This window comes from Episyrphus balteatus, chromosome 3 (assembly GCF_945859705.1).
Source record: "Episyrphus balteatus chromosome 3, idEpiBalt1.1, whole genome shotgun sequence".
NCBI lineage: Eukaryota > Metazoa > Arthropoda > Insecta > Diptera > Syrphidae > Episyrphus > Episyrphus balteatus.
Window position 1 is genome coordinate 48,972,678 of NC_079136.1, and position 20,324 is coordinate 48,993,001.

Sequence of the window (20,324 nt, forward strand, 5' to 3'; positions counted from 1 at the left end):
CACGAAGGGAACTGAATTTTCTAAGAAGAGGTCAGTTTTATTGCTAAATTTTTCCTCTTTTTGACGTTTGTTCCTAGAAAATGTAAAAGTGGAACGATTGAAAAATCACTGTGTAGCCAGGCACTTTAACGAAGCTGTAATGTTAAGGCTTGGCCACACCGAAGGGTATATGCGGTAGCGGTACGGGTAAATGTATGAAAAAAAAAATGCCATACACGTAAACAGTGCTCAAATTTCAATTGTCCTTAACCTAACTGATATTAGGTGTGTTTTTTTGTTTATCTATATAGATTTTGTGCAAAAAAAACGACATCGAGATTTTTGAAATCAAAACAATTTACGTGTTAAAAACAACAAAAACTTTATCTGTATAGATTTTTGAAAAATCCAGATAATTATCCAGATTTTACTTTCTCTCTATAAAAACAGTAGTGCCAAGGTAGTTTATTTGTTGTGTTCATACAGAAATATCTGAAAATATTAACAAAAAAAAGCGGAGAAAACGAGGTTTGAAAAAAACTCTCATAGAAAAAAATAATCAAAAATTTGTTTGACATATGGTTAAATGTTAATATCTCGAGATATACGCAATGCACTTTTCAGATAAAAGTCTTAAATGGATCCTGATAAGATTGTTGAACAGATATGTATATAAAATTACCAAAGTTTTTTCGAAAAATTAGAAATAAAAATAAAAAATTTTTCACATTTGATTTTTAAAAAATAGAAAAAAAAATCAATATGGCTACCTTCAAACGCTCATGGTCTTAAAATGTAGCCAAGAATATACAGATAATTTTTGGTTTTTTGTGAAAAAAATTTTTTTTTGAATCCAACATGGATGCCATGGCCATATGAAAATTTTTGTTTGCATCCAACATGGATGTAATGGCCTTCCCACTTCGGAGTTAAAATAAAAAAAAAAAAACAAAAGCAACATTTTTGACAGACAGCTGCCAAAGTATATGTACAGTGATGCCAAATGTTTGCATGGATTTCAAAAATCCCGATGTCGTTTTTTTGCACAAAATCTATATAGATAAACAAAAAAACACACCTATTCTATAAAAATAATTCACTTTTTTATTCTAAAGCCTTAACTACATTGGCTCAAAAAGTGAAAAAGTACAAAAGTGAAAATTTTCAAACTCAATTTTGAACAGTTTTTCGGAGTGGGAAATTAAAACAAATGGTGCAGGAAGCTTGTTTTTGGCCTAAAAATCAATTTTTATACTCTTTATCACAACAAAATTGCGCTAGCCAGAAAAAAAATATTTTCACTTTTGTACTTTTTCAAAAAGTGTTGTATGTAGTTAAGCCTTAATGTAAACGTTCTATTATATTTTGTGGAACCCAAGTCTAGTCAACCCTCAATTCCATCGACAAAAAAACTCCCACATTCCACATGTGTTACCACCTTAATGACATTTCGCCCAAAAATTCCATCCAAATCCCAACCAACTTCACATCACTCAATCACTTTTTTTTTGGTTTTTTAAATGGTGACGGCAGCCAAATCATCACTAAAAAAGTTTTTCGTTTTTATGTGAAGGAATTTTTTTCTGTTTTTTTCCCCCCAACAAAAGTTTTCAACTCTTTAAATTTATAATAACTCTGTGCTAAATAAAAACCCAAATAAAATAAAATTCAACAAATTTGTGTTTTTTAAATTAAAAAGAAGAAAAGAACAAGTGGAAAAATGGTTGACAAATTCATAAGTATGTGGAAAGTGCGTGAATTGGCTGACAAAGTGTAAGTGTGAAAATGAAAATTGAAAAAAAAAAATATTGATAATTTATTAAAAACTTTCTCTTCATGATTTTTATTGGAAAAATAATTATTTATTTGTCTAAATGATAAATGCAACCAAAAAAAAGTACCAAACAACTTTCCTACCCCAAAAATAATTTTATTGGACTATTTTGTCGATTCAAAAAAAAAAAAAAAAAACCTGTGACAGCAGAAACACCAGCAGCATCCACTCAATACAACCAAAAATAAAGACATGAAAAAATCTCCATGGTCATGTTTCAATTCGAGTTTTTTTTTGTCCCTCTATTTTTTTTTTCTTCTAAAAAAAATTGCATCACTACAAACAAAAAAAAAACCTCAGTTTAAATTTAATTAGAGCGAAAGAAGAAATGCTTTTGTTTATGTTGCAAGCAGCATTTTTCTTCTTCAATTGTCGTCGTCGTTGTCCGTGATTATGGGTGTGAGGTGGGTGCTTTTTTTTTTTGTAACCAAAACGAGCCTCAAGTAGAGCACTCTCCATTTGGCACAACTGAATTGGTGCTCGTGCACTTGATCTATGCGAATAGAGAAAAAAAAAACGAAAGCAATTTTTTTTTTGTATTTCTTGGTTCATAAAACCTTGAAAAAAACAACAAAAAAGCTTGGATGGATGGAAAAAAATGAATCTCAAGCTCGACAAAGAAAAAAAAAAAGACGTTGAACGTGAGTGATGAAGTGACGACGACGACGACTATACAACAAAAACAATAACCACGACGACGACTACGACGATGAACACAAGAGAAAAATTCAAAATAATAATTGTGCAACCATTTACCACTTGATGGTGATTTTTTTGTTGTTATTTCTTTCACTTTTGCCACTAAAATTCAATTCAAGTGGTTGATAGTGATAAAAAAAAAGTAAAATTCGATGGAAATGAGGTTGAGGTGGGTTGAAAGAGGGCGGCGTACAGTGGGGCAGAACGACTCCATTGGTGGCAATAAATCAGCATATAAAGCTAGGAACCTGATAATTTCTGAAAATGTTTATAGAATCAATCTATTGATATTTCTAAGCTTAACATTGAATACGCCCCATTTTTTTGTACTTAGGCCGTGTGTGAATTGCGTTAAATAGTTGACACCGAGTAAAATTTTTGACACTATTGAGGTGAATAAAAAATTTTCAGTTGTTAACAATTTATTGGGCTCTGGGACCTTGTTAAATTTGAGTTAAATTTATTTTGCAGATGGTTTCGTTTTGTTTTTTATTAAAAAGGAGTTTCATGGCAGAAAATAGGCAGAGAAAAATATTAAACAATTTGAAATTTTTTTATTCACCCCAATAGTGTCAAAAATTTTACACGGTGTTAACTATTTAAGGCCGTGTGCGAATTGCGTTAAAATGTTGGTTAAAATTTCTACCACGATTAAAATTTGACGTTTGGTTAAAAAAGAGATCAAATTTATTTTTTTGCTGTGCGAATTGGGTTAAAATGTATTAAATGGGACTTTTTTCTTGGTACTACTTTGAATAAAATTCCCTCAAGATAAAACAAAATTACCCTCAAAAATGGTTTTTCTTATATTCAATTATGTAACTATTTTTTTTTTAACAAAACCCAGTTGAAAATATATCAAGTTAAATATTCTAGTATGAAAATGTAAGAAATTCTCAATTTCACATACTTTTTTTTTATTTTATCGATAAATTCCCATTTCATTATGATCAAAAAGAAATTTATTAATTCAGTCTTCTAACACTAATCCGTAGTTCACCAGCTGCCAACAAAATAGAAATATAAAAAATAAAAAACAAACAAACAATTAGTAGATTTTCAATTTTTCAAGATGAATATCAATTTGAGGAAGTACTTTGTATTAATACTTTTAACATTTCTTAAAATATCAACGCATTATAACAAAAATAATTTCAAATCTATCTTGATCTTTCTATCCTGAGAAACGTCAAATTTTAACCACTAGTGTCAAATTTTACCCTGCTCCGCAGCTGGGTAAATTTTAACCCATTTTATTCACCATGCTAGTGTCAAATTTTAACCAAACGTCATATTTTAACCAACATTTTAACGCAATTCGCACACGGCCTTAAAAAAAAAGTTGAATAATTTATATACCGACGTTTTTCACTGTACCTATCAAAATTTAGGATTTTCAAAATTGGCAATAAATAGCGAACGATTAGGCTGCGGCCACGTCCTGAGCGGCTGAGCGGCAATTATGAGCGACGAGGTGGCCACGTCCTGAGCGGCAATTTCAAAATCCTACAAGTGCAAAAATATCGATGAGTATTCGGCTCACACGCGGGAGTCCCAGGTTCGATTCACAGAAGTGCCTATTTTTTTTATTTTATAATTCTCAATAAAATATAGTTGGTATGCCATATTGTAATTAATATAAATCAACATTTAAAACCAAAATTTCAAAAGAATCTAATGATTTGCTTTGGAAAATTTAATTAAAAAAAAAAATCAACATTTTTTCAAAAATCCAAAAAATGCATTTCTTCAAAATTTTATTTTGACTATATAAATGCTTTTGTATACAAAATTTTAATAAAATTTAATAAGACGTTTGAGAGAAATTCAGAGTTTAAGAAAACGGTTCTATGACAGGTACCCTTAATAATAACTTTCGAAAAAATCTTTTTTTTGTTTTTTTATTTAATCGTTTAAAGAGTTTTTGAGAAATTTATACTTTTCTAGGATTTGTGCATCACAGGTATGGTGATGGTTAGAGAAGGTTCTAAAAAAATTAATTCCATAGAATCATCTGCACAATCTGAGCGATCTTTTTTTGTAGCTGCTATACGATTGTGGAATGGTCTTCCATTCGATATGCAGCGAATTACCTCACCAACCATTTTTAGGAAGAAGTTTTTCGTATACCTTTCAAATCAAAATTAGTTTTTATAATTTTCTCTCTTTTTTACTATTAATTTTTCATCTCTTGTTTTATTTATTTCAAAATTTTTAATTTCTCATAAATGTTCTTATTGAATTGTACATAATTTATATTTATATTTTTATTTCTTTTTGATCATAATTAAATAAATAACAAAACATGTAAATCTTATTGTATCATGTAAAAATTATTCAAATACAAATACAAATACACAATCCCCAAAAACTGCTACATACCAAGTTTGAAGAGAATTGATCCATCCGTTTAGGCTGTAGCTTCTTAAACAGACAAAGATTCGAGTCCCAGGTTCGATTCCTGTCGGTGCCCATTTATTTTTTATTTAAAATGAAAATTTATGTTTTAAATTAATAATTTTTCTTCACAAGCAACCATAATTTAGGAGACAAACTAAAATATTCGTATTAATTTAGAATATAATGTAGTTCGCCGCTCAGGATTTCAAAAAAAAAAAAAATAGAACAGACCTGAGCGGCTGAGCTACGTCGCGACGTCGCTCAGGGTGTATTTGGCCACCCCCATACATTTTCATACGTTCTAATTTAGTTTTGCCGATTTCTAATTTAGTTTGGACGATTGTTGACTAATTGTTCATTGGAAAATGTTCTTGTTATAAAAAAATTGTCCAATTTTAAGTTGGGAAATAATTTTTTATCCGTTTTTGAGAAATAATTTAAAAATGAGGATTTTTTTTTAGTTTCTTGAAAACGACAAATTATTTTCGCATCCGGTTTTCTGTTTCTGAAAACAACGTTAATGCTCAATTACATAAAATAAACATTTTTGTTTGTAATTTAAAAATAAATTTTTCAAGATTCCTTAAAACAGCTTTATTTAAAAATAATATAAAGGAAAAATGTATTGGCTTTGCTAAAACGTGTACATAGTTGTAAATGAAATTTTTAATACGGATTCCCATACGATTTTTACTTGCTCAATAGGGCAAGTATTGGTTTCGTGTCAAAAAAAAATTTCGAGGTTTTAATCAAAACTAACATTACGATGATGGAGAAGTATAAAAAAGTGGGTTTCGCCATGACGTCCGTCGGTCTGTGCGTCGGTGCGTCCATCTGTACAAGTAGCTACAGCCTAAACGGGTGAACGAATTTTCTTGAAATTTGGTATAGATGATTTTTTCGTAATTTCCAAGGTTGGTTTTTTTTTTTGTTTTTTAATATCTCGCTTAGAACGTATAGCTCCGATACAAAATTTTTGAGTTATTGCACTTTTCTCGAAAACGGCTCTAACGATTTTGATTAAATTTAACACACATAATACTGTACAAAGTTCCAACAAAACTGCGTTTTTAGTTTTTCTCTAAAAATACGGATAATAGAAATATGGTATTTCCTTTTTTTTTAATCACTAATGTCGGCTCTTCCCTTAAATCTTTAATTAGTTATTGCAATTTTCTCGAAAACGGCTCTAACGATTTTGATTAATTTTTCAATACGTAATATTCTAAGCAATTACAATAAAACTGCATTTTTAGTTTTTCTCAAAAAAGTCAAATAACAAAAAAAAAATTTATTTAACAAATTTTAGTTTCCATGTCGGCTCTTCCTATACATAAACCAAATTTCTTAAAAATATACATATATAGAGGAAGCTCTTATAATCTACAAGTAGACTAACATAAAAGTGCTTTGAACTGCAAGAGCAAGTACGTGCGACCCCAGTCGTGCATTTTATTTTTTCTGTCTCAATTCAAATTCTAAATAAAGTTTCATATTCTCGCGCTACTGCCAAGAAAATTGTCTTCCAATGCAATTTTTTGGTCTCAAAAGTCATCCAACCATGTTAACAGACAATTTTTAATTGGATGACAAAAAACTGGCGGCAGAAATGTCAGTTGATTTCTTCCAATGATTTGTCTATTTTTTTTTTTTTGATAAAGTGATCCTATCGTATAAAGCGACAATTTTCACTTGGTAGAAAATTGACAATTGGCAGCTCACTGGTTGCTATTGGAAGACTTTTCACAATACGTCCAATATTTTAATACAATAAAATACATAATAAATTGAGTTTTCATTATAGCTCAGTCATTTGAGGCATTTCAAACCCCAATCTGCCGAATAAATATAATACAAATACGCGAAACCACCTTATTTTTGCAATTTTATCTATTTCTCTTTTGCTGAAATAGCCGCCTTCATAGTTAAGGCCACACTAATCATGATCTAATTTGTATTGGGAGAATAACTAAATTTTTTTTTCGAAAATTAAGGTTTTTTAATAAAAACTTTATATTTTTTTTTTTCAAAGATTCCAATACATATTTTTTCCACATAGATTTTAACCGGTCTTGCAACATGTGGCCGAGGGTTCTCATGATGAAATATTATTCCCTCGTGTCTGGTGGTATATTCTGGCCGTTTTTCGTCGATGGCTATGTTCAAATAGTTCAATTGTATTGGGCAAACGTCCCCTGTTATCGTCTGACATAATTTCAACAGCTCATAATAGAGCACACCCTTTTTTTTTTGGCTGATCTGGACGTTTATCTTCCACATCCACATCAAAATCACTTTTGAATCGTCGAAATCAGTCAGGGCAGGTCAGTTCGGATAGAGCATAATTTTCGTAGGCTTCCACCAAGAAACGATGACTGTTGGGAGCAGTTTTCTTGAAATTGAAGTAAAAAAGTATAGCTTTTTTTTTTGTTATCAGCTCAGACACTTTCGACGCAATAAAAATCTGCGTTGTTTTCAATTTGACCAAATGAAACATACTTATTCTTATAGCCCTTTAACAGCGCTTTCTCATAAATACATTGATAATATATTTGCAATGGAATTATTACTTACATCTGGCGTAAAACAATTCAAATTAAGTTTTACACCCAATAGTTTTGAGATTGTTATGTTAAATGGTTTTCTGACACTTTTCTCGTGAGAAGCACTATATTACACTATTAGAGCTTAACAAATACCAGAACTTGAAGGCCCTATTCCAAAAAATTTAATATTAAATAATCTCTTTAATTTCTCTACTTCAAAAAATTGGCCATATGCAGGCATTTTTATTTCTCGATTTATTGCCCACCGATTAGGCCGTTCTGCCCCACTGTGCGGAGCGTCGTCGTTGTCGGGTGGAAATGAAGATGAAGAGAAAGGTGACAAATTGGTTTAAGTTTTTCTTCTTCTTTTTCTTCTCGAAAAAGAGGTGGATAAGGGACTGGGGGTTTTATTTTAAACGGAAACGAAGAAGAATACTACATCCGGACGAATGGATGGATGAATTGTCGGATTGACAGAGTGGATCAAAGGAGCATGATTAAAATTTATAATTATTTAGGAAGAAAAAGATTGACAGCGGAAGTAGGATGTGTGGTGTTGTATTTTTTTGTTCTTTCTTTTTGTTTTGCAAAGGAAATTAGCTAGCCAGCCTGAAATCACGTATTATTGCAAGTGAAGTGTACCTTTATGTGACCCTGTTCCTATATCATAGAAGAGGAAACTCATGAAAGTAGCTCATACATACGAGGCAATTAGGAAATAATTGAGGGTTTAATTATTGAACTTAAAAAAAAAAAAAAAAACACTAGGAAGGTATGTGGTGGGCGTTAGTTTTTAATGAAGTCATTAAAAATGTATTTGAAGTTTTTTTTTGTATTGATCGGTGGCCCAAATTTGTGTCAATTAGAAAAACTAAAATAGAAAACGAAGTTGATGTTTTTTTTCAACAGGTTTTCCTGCAGTGTATCATACAAAAATATCAATTAAAATTGAATGTTGAAATGTTTTGAGTAAAACAAAAACAGTATGTGTGACCTGCAAAGATTTTATAAGTCGAGTTGTTGAAAGAAAAGAGGATTTGGATAATTGCCCTTGATGTGGTGATAGTCCGTTTGCTATAAGTTATTCCAGAAAATATTTTTTTATTTTATTTATATTGGCCTCGTTTGGGTTTTATTTTTTAAGCAGAGATATATTAGGTTAAGATCCTCCTTATTCGAACAAACTGATTGCGAAACATTGCCAACCGAGTCTTCTCCCACATTTTTCAAATACTTCATAGACTAATTTCTACCTCATTCGTTTTTGTGGTTGTTGTCCTGTTAACCTTGGATTACAAGGTCAACGCTTTGGCACTCTTACGTTACAAAAACATTATCTTAACTCTCTCATTGTATCCGTCAACACGTTCACATCATGTTTTGTGGACGATTGCACAACATGACACTTTTGAGAAAGATTTCGACGTAATTTTTATGTTTACTCAATTTTTATTTTTACAAAAAACTGAAATTTCAAGACTCAGGGCCCTATTATAATTTTCGAATCGCTAGAAAAATCTGTCCAATAAAAGATATAGAGCCTTTACTTAGAGTTTTTTTTTTTTGAACATTTTGTTGTCATTTAAGCCTTTGTGGGATTTATAAATTTAAGCTAATGATCTCGCTATAACTATGTCAAGCTGAGAACGTTTCATCTTGCCCTCGTATTTATTACAAAAGCAATAGCTGCCAGGGCTTATAGCTTTATATTAAAGCAATACGTAAAGTTAAAATATAAATAGCGGAAGAAATGCAACAACCTAAAATTCGAACTGACCTCATTTGGTGTTTTTCAAAAATTCACATTTCAAAACGCTACGCTTATGAAAAAAATCCGTATTAGACCCGTAATTTTTTTTACTTGTGATATTTTATTAACTTTCCATTGGTATAATTCAAATATCTGTAAAAAATTTCCCCTATCCATAATAACCGCTTTGTCGAAGATTTACCTCATGTTTTTGTTTAAAAAAACCCTTCATAACTTGATTTAGAATTTTTTTTAGAATTTTTTCAATACCTTTGTCAGCCTTACAATACATTTTTTTATCAATTAAAAGAAAATTCTTTCTACGTCGCGACGTCGCAATGTCGTTTTACCCCTATTTACCCTATTTGATGATTGAATTTTTAAAAGCCCTTTATTGGTATTAACCTTTAGGTTAATAATCTTTCAAATAAGCTATAGCAGATTTTTGTATCTCTAATATTTTGTTTTTTAATTTTGATTTGCAATATATTACCACAATGCTAAAAGCCTCAGGTTTAACGGGAAAAAATGGCGTCACTTTTTCGTGGTTGCAGCCATGGTTAATCGATTTATAAGACGTTATCACGTAAAAAGCTAGAACTATTTTAGCATTTACTCTATATTTTTTTGTACCACCTTATTTAATCTGATTAAATGAAATGAAAATATTTATTTTGTTGAAGAATAAGTTTGTAGGAAGTTTCAATTTTTGAAAAAGCAAAATAAAACAAATTCTGCACCTAAATATTTTTTCTCTAAATCAATTATATTCCAAAATCCAATACTTTGAGTTCTCACCAAGAAAAAAAATAACAGATAACGTGTCAAAAGTAATTTTGTTATCAAAAAGCACTTGAAAGTTTATGCAGATAATGATCAAATACAATCAAGTTAACTCTAGGTTCACCTATCCGGCCGCTAACACCTGAGTTTATCACACACATATTCCCAAGAACATTATTACTTGACACAAGCCAATCCAATCTTTATAAAATATAACCCAATTCGTAGACTTTAACACTCCATACATCACGATGACTTTTATTTAGAACTTATTTTTGTTTTAAAATGTTTCTACAATCAAAGTGAAGATAAGATAAAGTAAATGATATCTATTTGATTGCTATTGACGGCTATGACTACAACCGATGAACGGTGTCGAAGGAGGGTATACAACCAGCTAATTAATTGTTTTAGCAAGTTTTTTGTGTGTGTTTTTTTTTTTTCTTTTTCCATTTAAGTCTCAGATCTTACACCTGCACCTCCCGCATCTTGTTTGGTTTGTCTCACTACATCGTGATGTTTATTTGTACAACTCTCTCTTTCTAGCTGTATCACAATATTACAGTTGTTGTATTGGAAATATTGAAAATGTGCCAATTGTGACTTCAAACAAGTGGAATAATTTCTCTGTTTTCACCTTCGTTCGTTAAAGCAGTCAGAGTTATTGATGTCATATGCTTCTTAACTGGTGCTAAGGTCGTTTACATACCATAATTATTTTTGATAAACCTGAATAGTACGTGGAATGAATATCTGGAAAAATAGAAATACCTTTTTTCTATATTATGTACCTATAACTAATTAACTTAGATAATATACTTATCAGCTGCATGACCAAGTTATTTCAATGCACACACATATATTAAATAGAAAATACAATTTAATGTTTATTATTTTATTTTTGCTATTTTTATCATGACTCTAGGATCTAAAAGCAAACTGTAAATGCTTTGCATGTGTGAAGCAGAAACATTTTGTTTGTTATGGTTATGGTCAATTCACAAATAATTAGTTGTTCAAAGTATGCAATGACATGCTAAAGTAAACTGGTAGCGGTGGCTATGAAATTTCATTCCATAGCATGAATTTCGGAAATATTTTAATATTTGACATGCACTTGTGGTTTATTTTGTTGATAGGTTGGAAAAATGTTTTGGTTGTTGAGCGGAAAAATTGTTGATTGCTACGGGATGTAATTTAGGTAGGAAGTTGTTTATTATTTTTGACGTGAACACGTTTTTAAATTTGGGTATTTGAGCTGGTATTCACATAATTTATTGGTATTAAATGTATAGATAAATAGAAAAAATACAATTCTTTTAAATTTGAAAAAATAAATCTTGGAGCAGATAGGATTAAAATGGTATATTTTGATACCTATGTTCTTTACGCTATCCTCATCGTTTTACAATTAAATTTCAATGCCCTGCAATTCAATTAGACTCAAAGGTGCATACTGCCAATCAAGTCATCGCCTGCAGCTTTAAACAGCTTGGGATCAATACCGTCAGGTTTAGATCTGGTTTCATCAACGTAATGTTGGTCTTATTGTCCAAATTGAATGCTGCAAACTGCCTGGGAGCGGAGTTGCGTTCATCATTTCCATTGTCATTGTAAACATTGCAGAAACTATTGGCCCTATTCTGCTATTCGATTCACGTGAAAGTCTAAAAGGAGGGTAACAAAAAGATGAATTAGTGTTAATTGATTGCATCCAAAAATAAAGATCATTAAAGCCCAAATAAAACAAAAAACTTTAAAGTTCGAAGAGAAGAGTTTAAATGGGGGTTAAAATTAAAATTAAGCAAATTTGTTTTCTTTAGAACTTCTTAAACAGACGGAAACAACGCTGTTTTCGAAAGTTAGAGATTTTTAAAAAGCCATGATAAAGGAAGGAAATCTTTCGATTCACATGAATAGGGCATCGAATCAAATCAACATCGCTGCGCCTCCACTTCGTTTTTAATTTCTGGTAGAATTTTCGAAGCCGATAGACTTTCTGTTTAGCTGCATGTGGCTGTCGGAACTCATCATCATAATAGAACGTCAGACTCCGTCTTCAGACGTTGTGACGTTTAAAACCGGCCAAGGCAATTTCAATACCATAACATGGCATCTAGTCGAATGTTATTTCTAGGAGTTCGAAAAAACTGTTGATATCATATTTTTCCCAAGAGGTTTTTGTGTGTCTTTTTCTTACTTGCAGTGATGCTGCTTGTGTAATCAATTTATATTAAAGATTTTGATCCTTGACCAAAAACAACTTGTGTGTGTTAACACTATGTAGATAGGCTGGAGTTAAAGCTACTTCACGGGGACCAATCCGATCATCATTTCTTTCCTTCGGTGTGTTATGTGGTATGTTGGGGAATTTAGCCTTGAAGCGTAGGGTGTTTGCTCACGCAATTGAAACTAAAGGCATTTTGTTTAAGTTTGGTTAGAACTATAAATCCACATCCAAATGAATTCAAATATTCTTTTCGCCACAGTGTTTGTTTTAAGTTTTCTTCTGTGCGGTCTTTCTCATTGTTTTTCTTGGTCTGAGGGCCTAAGGTCGCTGGATACTATTTGACTGCACGTTGTCTATTAAACCACCCAAAATTCCACTTGTAAATGGTAAATTCAGTGTCTTTATTTCGTGCTCAGGGTCCGCCATGGCCTTATAAGGTGCTCAGTACGTACTTCAACCTGATGCGAATCGTAAACGACAGAGTTGATTCAAATTCTTCTGCTGTTTCCAATTGGGCTAATCAGATCGTTATCCTCTTATGAGCACCACCTAATATGAGGTCCCCCTCTGTCATGTTTCCCATCTGGGTTGGTTAGAAAGATTTTTCAGACAGTCAATCTGTCAATCAATTATTTTGGGCCCTTTTATGATTCGCGAGTCATAATTAGAATCAAGTCAAAAATTGGGAAACACTCATTCAGAATAAAGAAAATAATTTTCCTAAATAACGTCAAATCTCTTTAAAGGCTTAATAACTTTGATTCCTCTTTCATAACATTTAATATTTTTTTTTTCAATGAAAAATAATTGTTTTCTTTAAATTACTACTTTTAGCACCAATGTCGTCATGAACTACACAGAAATCGAAGGTAAAGTGCGTGAGGCAACCAACGATGATCCGTGGGGACCAACTGGACCACTTATGCAGGAATTAGCCCATGCAACTTTTACATATGAAAGTTTTCCCGAAGTAATGTCAATGTTATGGAAACGAATGCTTCAAGACAATAAAACTAACTGGCGAAGAACATATAAAGTGAGACTTTTTTGCTGCCAAATTAAACAAAACATTAATTTAAACATATTTTTTTATTATCTTCCAGAGTTTACTTCTGCTAAACTATTTAGTGCGAAATGGCTCCGAAAGAGTAGTAACCTCATCTAGAGAACACATTTATGATCTACGATCACTCGAAAACTATACATTTACTGATGAGGGTGGAAAAGATCAAGGAATTAATGTTAGACATAAGGTTTGTTAACAACTATCTAATTGACTTGTAGATTTGTTTCTTTAAACTTTCTATTTCATTTTAAAGGTTAGAGAACTTATAGACTTCATTCAAGATGACGATCGTCTGAGAGACGAACGAAAAAAGGCCAAGAAAAATAAAGACAAATACATTGGAATGAGTAGCGATGCCATGGGTATGCGAAGCTTTGCTACTGGAGGAGGAGGAGGTGGTGGCGGATCAGGAAGCAACGATGGATGGAAAACTTCACGTACTGATCATGGAGAAAACTGGTGTAAGTTAAGCAATGTGTAAAATCGTACTATAATTCAAATTAAAAATGTTATATTTTTAATAGACTCCGATGCTCGACCTGGTGATCGATATGACGAAGATGAGAATCCCTATGAAGGAGAAAAAGAACTTTCGGACAGCGACACACCAAGTCCAAGGTAAATAAAAATTCATCAACGTGTGTATTCAGTTTCGCTTTACGACTTTACATATTTTTGTAGGACATATCGCTATAACGACAGAGCGAGTCCAGCTGACGTTGCCACCGAAGTAAAGCCTAACATGAACATTCGTACCAACAAACCAGTAACAACAATCACCAAACAGCCACAAACAAAAGCGACAATAGTAACAAACAAAAAAATCGACATGGGTGCAGCAGCGAACTTTGGCAAATCGAAAACTCCCGGTATCCATTCACCAACACATCGTGATACCCCGCCTGAAGATATTGCCACAAATAGCAACAACACAAACAATAACCTAATTGATGACTTATTCAAAACATGTTCACCAACCAACGAAAGTAAGCCTACATCTTCTGCTGCTGCTGGTGCCAAATCAAATGATTTTGATGATTTCAATCCACGTGCCGATGACACACATGAGTTTGGTGATTTTGCAAGTGCATTTGGTAGTTCGGAGGCATCCAACAAACCAACAGCAACAATTCCAGTAGCCAAAATTGCGCCAGTTAATGCTGCAAAAGGAGATGACTTTGCTGACTTTACTGCATTCCAAGGAGAGGTTGTACCATCCAATCATGCTATGCCACGTGCTAGTGTTCCGATTGGTAATATGTTTGGTAGTGGATTAGTCAATAATGCTGCAGCCAATGGAAGTGCGTCGATGGATTTATTTGCAACTTCTCCAGTACAGACGAATATAATGTCAACAGGAGGCGGTAGCAGTGCTGCTTCAGATTTACTCTCAGGATTTGGAGATTTGTCAATTAGCCAAGGAATGCCAATGGGTAAGTCGTTTAACTTATTTATTTTTGTTTTCGAAGACAAGTAAAACTTGCTTAGTAAGAGGATTCATTCTGTTAAATAATTTTCATTATGTCAGAGAGAATACTCGGTTGACCTAGAAACACGATATTAACAACTGCACATGCTGCATTGATATTTTCTTTTGTTATCAAAACAAGAAGCTTTTTTTTGTTTTCGTGAATAAAATAGGTACAAGTAATCATTTTGTCTGATTCTTTGACTCTGTTTGCTGGCATACATATTTAATATTACATCAAAGTAAAAAAAAAAAGAATATTTTATTTTGTATGGTGCCTTTTTGATAACAATCTTAAACATACAAGATATGTGACGGAGACTAGCACAAATAATTTGTCGGTAATTTTGTTTAAAGAAACAGTTGATGGTCTTATTACATAATAAGCTTACAAAGTCATTTTAATTACTCAAAAGGAGTTTTTTTTTTGTTCCGGTAATGAAAATTTAGGAATCTAACTTTGAATGAGTTATTGACTTCTTTATTTGCTTTTGACTGATACTGAAAGTTAATATGACGAGGCTGATACTAATATGTTGAAATAATAAGTGGAAATTTAAACCAAAACATTCTCGCTTTATAGTACAGTGATTTACTTATGTACTTATGATTTTGATACAGTTTTTTAAATAATGGTCCAATAAATGTCCTTTGTTTATTCACACGAGTGTCAAACGCATCGTTGTCAAAAATACCCGAATTTTTCAGTTTGTTGATTTTAGCTCTTAAAAAGTCTTAAAACTCGTGAAATTTCAAGTGATTTGAGTCTAGAGTCATCTTTGTGGGATTAATAGTTTCCAAGATATTGTGTTTCAAATTTTGTCAATTCTGACAAAATGATATACTTTTCAATACTGTTTTTAGTACTGTCAGTGGTGAATTTTATTAAAACTGCAATTTTTCGACATTGAAAGAGGGTTCGATCCAAAGTCAAACAGCCTTATTCTGCTATTCTTCGGGAAGATTTTATTTTTTAATTTTTACTCATCACTATTCTGCTATTCATTCTAAATGAATAAGTCGGTATCATCCGTAATATTGTTTCTTACAATGGGCACTTTCAGAAAACATTAGGGACTAGAAATTTTGTCAACATCATTTTTTGAACGGGTAGACGAGTAAATCGAGGTAGGAAGATTTTTGTTGCCTTAGTTTCCAGTCAACTTTACAATTGCCTAAATTGAACAATCGGAGGCCGGAAAATTGAATAAATATTTAGTCCCTGTTCGTGAACCTGTTCTATTTCAATCCGCATATAAAATGATGTGGGTTTGTTCTTTGTGTTTGAAGCAGTTAATTCGCTATCCTTAAAATTGGGAAAAACAAATTTTTGTATACATTTATACTCGAACCCATTCTCGTCTAATCATAAGATACACTTTTGTGCAGAAAATCTTTAAGATGCAGCTTTAAGTCTTAGGTTTGTGTTGACGCTTGCAGAACTGTTTCTTCTTAAAACAGCCCTTGTAAACATTACGTTTTTAGTATCGAAAAAGATACGGCGACAGCGTATCGAGGAATATTTTTATTTTTCGAGGAAAGTTTATGACAGCAGGTATCCTATAAGGCTCAAAAGACTCAAAGTTTCTTAGCAAAATCAAACTGGTAAGAACAAACAGCTACCTGAAATTGGGCACGTTTTTATTATTTTTTTTTTTTGAATAGAGGACAAAATAACAAAAAATGGCCACTATGTATGTATAAGATTTTTTGAGATTTTTGTAAGAATTCGTTTTTTCTTCTTCTGTTTTAAATTGCCCTCTTTTAACATTAAAATACGACTCGCTTTTTTAAATGCATCTGAAAATTAAATGAAAATTTTCAATTTTTGTTTTTATTTTGTAAGCTTTCTGGTGAACATTGAAACAATCATAATATTAACCGGTTCGTAAATTGTTTTGTATAGACATTTGGGTCTCAATTGCCTTAAAATTTGCTAGATTGTAAAGTCTATGCAGCTCCTTATAGAAGTAGACTAAGTATTGAATTTGAAAGTGCTTTTGTAAATCATATAAAACAACTATTTTGAAAAATAAACATCCTTCACTAAAAACCAAAACAAAACACATTCCAATTGGATGCAACAATTTTCCTTTTCAGCTTCGACAACAACTACAACCTGCTTCAAATTGGACATTGAACTGCAAAAACTTTTACAACAATTAAAAACTATACAAAAAGTTCAATCAGCAAGTGATGTTCAGCATATCGAAGATATAATCTCAACTTTACAACACAATCATTTGCCAGGAAATGCAACACCGGAAAAACTCAACGGTACCGATCAAGATTTCGATACAAATTGGAAAGAATTTGCAACAACAATCTATCCGGAGATGTTATCGAGTATTACCAAACATTTTTCATATCAATGGCCAATCGATGAAGAACGATGTCCATCAAAAATCATCGTCAACTTTTTAAAAATTGATCATAATTTTAATTTTGTCTTTGAGACATTCTTTGCTTTGAATAAGGAACTTAGCCGTTGGCCTTTAACTGCTTCAGAAATGTTTAAAATACTTTTAGTCGATGAACATTACATGAGCGCAACTTTTATCAACATTGCAAGACAAACCTTTGGAATTAGTTATGAAGAAACCAAAGTCCATGAATTCCTACAAATACTAATATCATTACCAAATAGAGTTGCCAATGTGTTGCATGGAAAAATGGATGAAATATTTCAACCAGCTAACTTTGCTCATCTCCTTCTGGTACACTTCACACGAGCTCTTCATTTTATCATCAAAATCAATGTCGACAATTCGCCAGCGGAAATGTTCAACTTGAATTTCATGAGTCGGCTGCTAAGTCGAATAATCACCACATTTGGAAATGATGCAACCGAAAGCTTGACTACATTTGCAAAGATTCTAGTGGAAGTCTGTAAAATAGGCAAGTATCGTCCTTTCGTCAATGAATTTCTTCTTAAACTCGAAAGAAATGCTATACAATCGTTTGCCATGATCATTTTGAATGAGAATTTGAATCTCTATTTGTTAATTGACAACGCTGTACTCACTTCGGAGGAATGGAATTTCTGTCTATTGAATAAGATTCCTTTGATGAAGATGTTGTCAAACGATGAAGCTATCAACACACTTGTGAATTACATAACAATTGTAGATGAATCCAATCCAAAAACCGATTTAAATGGTAAAATTTTATGGAAGCTTTTACAAGATCTATTACCCATATGGTCAAATCGAAATGCAAGCTTGAAAATGACCCCAGCTCAGCATATTTACATAACCAAGTTTATTATTCTAACCAGCCAGTATATCTTTAGAAATGAAACAATCTTCAAAATTGGAGATATGCAAAGGAATGATATTCGTCGGCGTTTGTATGAAGGAAATAAAAATCATTTGACATCGGTTGACCCGATATTTCGTCACATCGGTATGATAGCTGCTGAATTAATTCTAGGAATGCTCGAAACTGATCCAAAAGCTGAAAAGCTTCAATTTGATTATTCATATGTAATGCAGCTGCCTCAAGGTGAAATTATACAAACTTTAAGAGATTTACCTGAGAAAATGAAAACTATTAAACGAGTTGAGCTTTTAACTTGCGAAGTGGATGACGAAGCTTTGGAGGAGCTTTCCAAAGAATTTTTCGAATTGAAAAAGAAATCTTTGAAAAGTGACAGAATTGATGATAATATCGAAGAAATTGAAGAAATCCCTCGACGGGCTGAAGATGAACCAATGATATCCGAAATCATAGAAGATGTCAAGCCCGAACTAGACTCGGATGATGATGATTGTGTTCCATATGATATGTCAAACGATACTCCTGCCATAGCAGACAAACGACCAAAATTCCTTCTCGATCTGAAAGATGCACTCATGGCTAATGATGATTATGAAACATTTCAAAGTGCTATGGAAGTATCTGAGAAGCTTATTCGCACTCAGTTGCCAGATAATGATGCCCAACAAGCAATTGAATTATTACAAATCTTCATAAGTCTCGATATGAAATTCTATTTTGAAAATTTCGAAGAAATTAAATTCAAAAATTGTGTAGCCATTTGTGTGTGTCATCCAAAGCAATGTGCTGAATACATTTGTGCACAATTTCACACTGACAACACATCGTATAATGTTAGTTTGAGAATTCTAATGCTTCAGGTATTGACTGCTTCGGCCAAATCACTAAGCGAAAGCACCAAAAAAGATGAAGATGGAATTCTTTCATCGAAAATCATGGAAGTAAGTCCACACCCGAGGAAACTTAAAATACCAAATGAACACAATACACGTTTATTGGAATCTGAGAAAATCATTCGAGCTCGTTTGAAAGAGAAAACTAAACGATTCTTTGCCAAAGCTAAATCAGAACCAGTTGGAACAGTAAATCGTTTTTCATCAGTTGCTGGATCATTTTTATTTCCATTGGTCCGAGGTGAACGCACACGACAAATGGTATTTGCCAAGTTTGGCAAAATAACACATGACATTGATACTTATTTACTTGCGAATTTCTTAAACACTTTGACTGTTGTGGTTATCGCTTCTCAAAATAGTCCACTTTTACCAAAAATGGCGAGAGAAATATTTGATTTATATTCATTCATTCGATTTAGCAGTGAACCAAAAGTTAGAATGAATACTTTACAATTGATTGGAGCAACACTGGTGACAGTTCCTCGTTTTGTGCTATTCAATGAGTTTTCAGATAAGCTGTTTGAAATTAAAGAATGGCTTGAGGATTGTTCAAAAAGCCCACTAATTGGTGGAGAAGCATCTGAAGATTGTCGAGAAGTTGCTGCTCAAGTGATGTCGGTTTGTTATGGATTGATTGCAGATAGAAATAAAGATTTTTGAAAGATTTTTTTTTATGTTTTAGTAAAACTTTCTTTTAAACAAGCCATCAAGTTCAAAATTGATTCAATATCTTGCATTAAATTTTAATTCATGTTTTTTTTCTTACATATACTAATTTAAAGTTTGTTTAAGATTGCATTGAAAATAAATTTTATTGCCGTAAATTTCATTCATTAGGTAATGTAATTTTTTTATCTTAATTTCTGTGAAACTGAATTCATAATAAATATTTTTTGAAATAAAAACTTTTGTAGTTTAATATTGTGGATTCTTAACATTCTGTTATATATTTTATAGGTTATCGATTCTTATAATCATGATAAATTGGTAAGTTTTTCAGTGAATTAAAAAAGTTTACATTTTTAGTTAAAGATTAAAATGTACTGAATGAAAAACGTCAGTTTAAAGAGTCAGCAGTTCAAAGTTTTAAACTGTTACAATTTGTCTTTTGTACCATAGGTCCAAGGTTCGAATCCAAACGCAGCCCAATACTTTTCTTATAAATTATTTTAATTTTTGTTTTAACTAAATTTTTCGCTTTTGTGCAATAAAAAGATATTGGTGAACCGTGAGCTGAAATTGAAAATACTCGAAGATTCTTATATTCCAGATTTTTATATGCAGAAATATTCTTTGGGATTCCAATAGCATGAAAATGCTTTTTTAAATGCTGTGTCAGCTATTTGCTTTTGCGGGCTATATAAGTTGACACATGACCCTTTTTAATCACGTTT

The 20,324-nt window shown here is 32.0% G+C and overlaps 1 protein-coding gene across 2 annotated transcripts; it reads left to right on the forward strand.

The window, feature by feature from the left end:
• Positions 1–1,463: 1,463 nt before the first annotated feature.
• Positions 1,464–19,701, forward strand: LOC129916999 (uncharacterized). 2 transcript variants are annotated; one of them, XM_055997297.1, is made up of 7 exons: positions 1,464–1,752; positions 13,056–13,257; positions 13,325–13,474; positions 13,541–13,748; positions 13,812–13,905; positions 13,969–14,720; positions 16,856–19,700. In XM_055997297.1, the coding sequence occupies exons 1-7, from the start codon at positions 1,700–1,702 to the stop codon at positions 19,588–19,590; spliced, it is 4,194 nt and encodes a 1,397-aa protein (XP_055853272.1). In that variant the 5' UTR covers positions 1,464–1,699; the 3' UTR covers positions 19,591–19,700. The 2 variants fall into 2 exon arrangements, with proteins under 2 accessions (XP_055853272.1, XP_055853273.1); XM_055997298.1 differs by lacking the exon at positions 1,464–1,752 and adding an exon at positions 11,081–11,192 and having other exon boundaries at positions 16,856–19,701.
• The last annotated feature ends 623 nt before the right edge of the window (positions 19,702–20,324 follow it).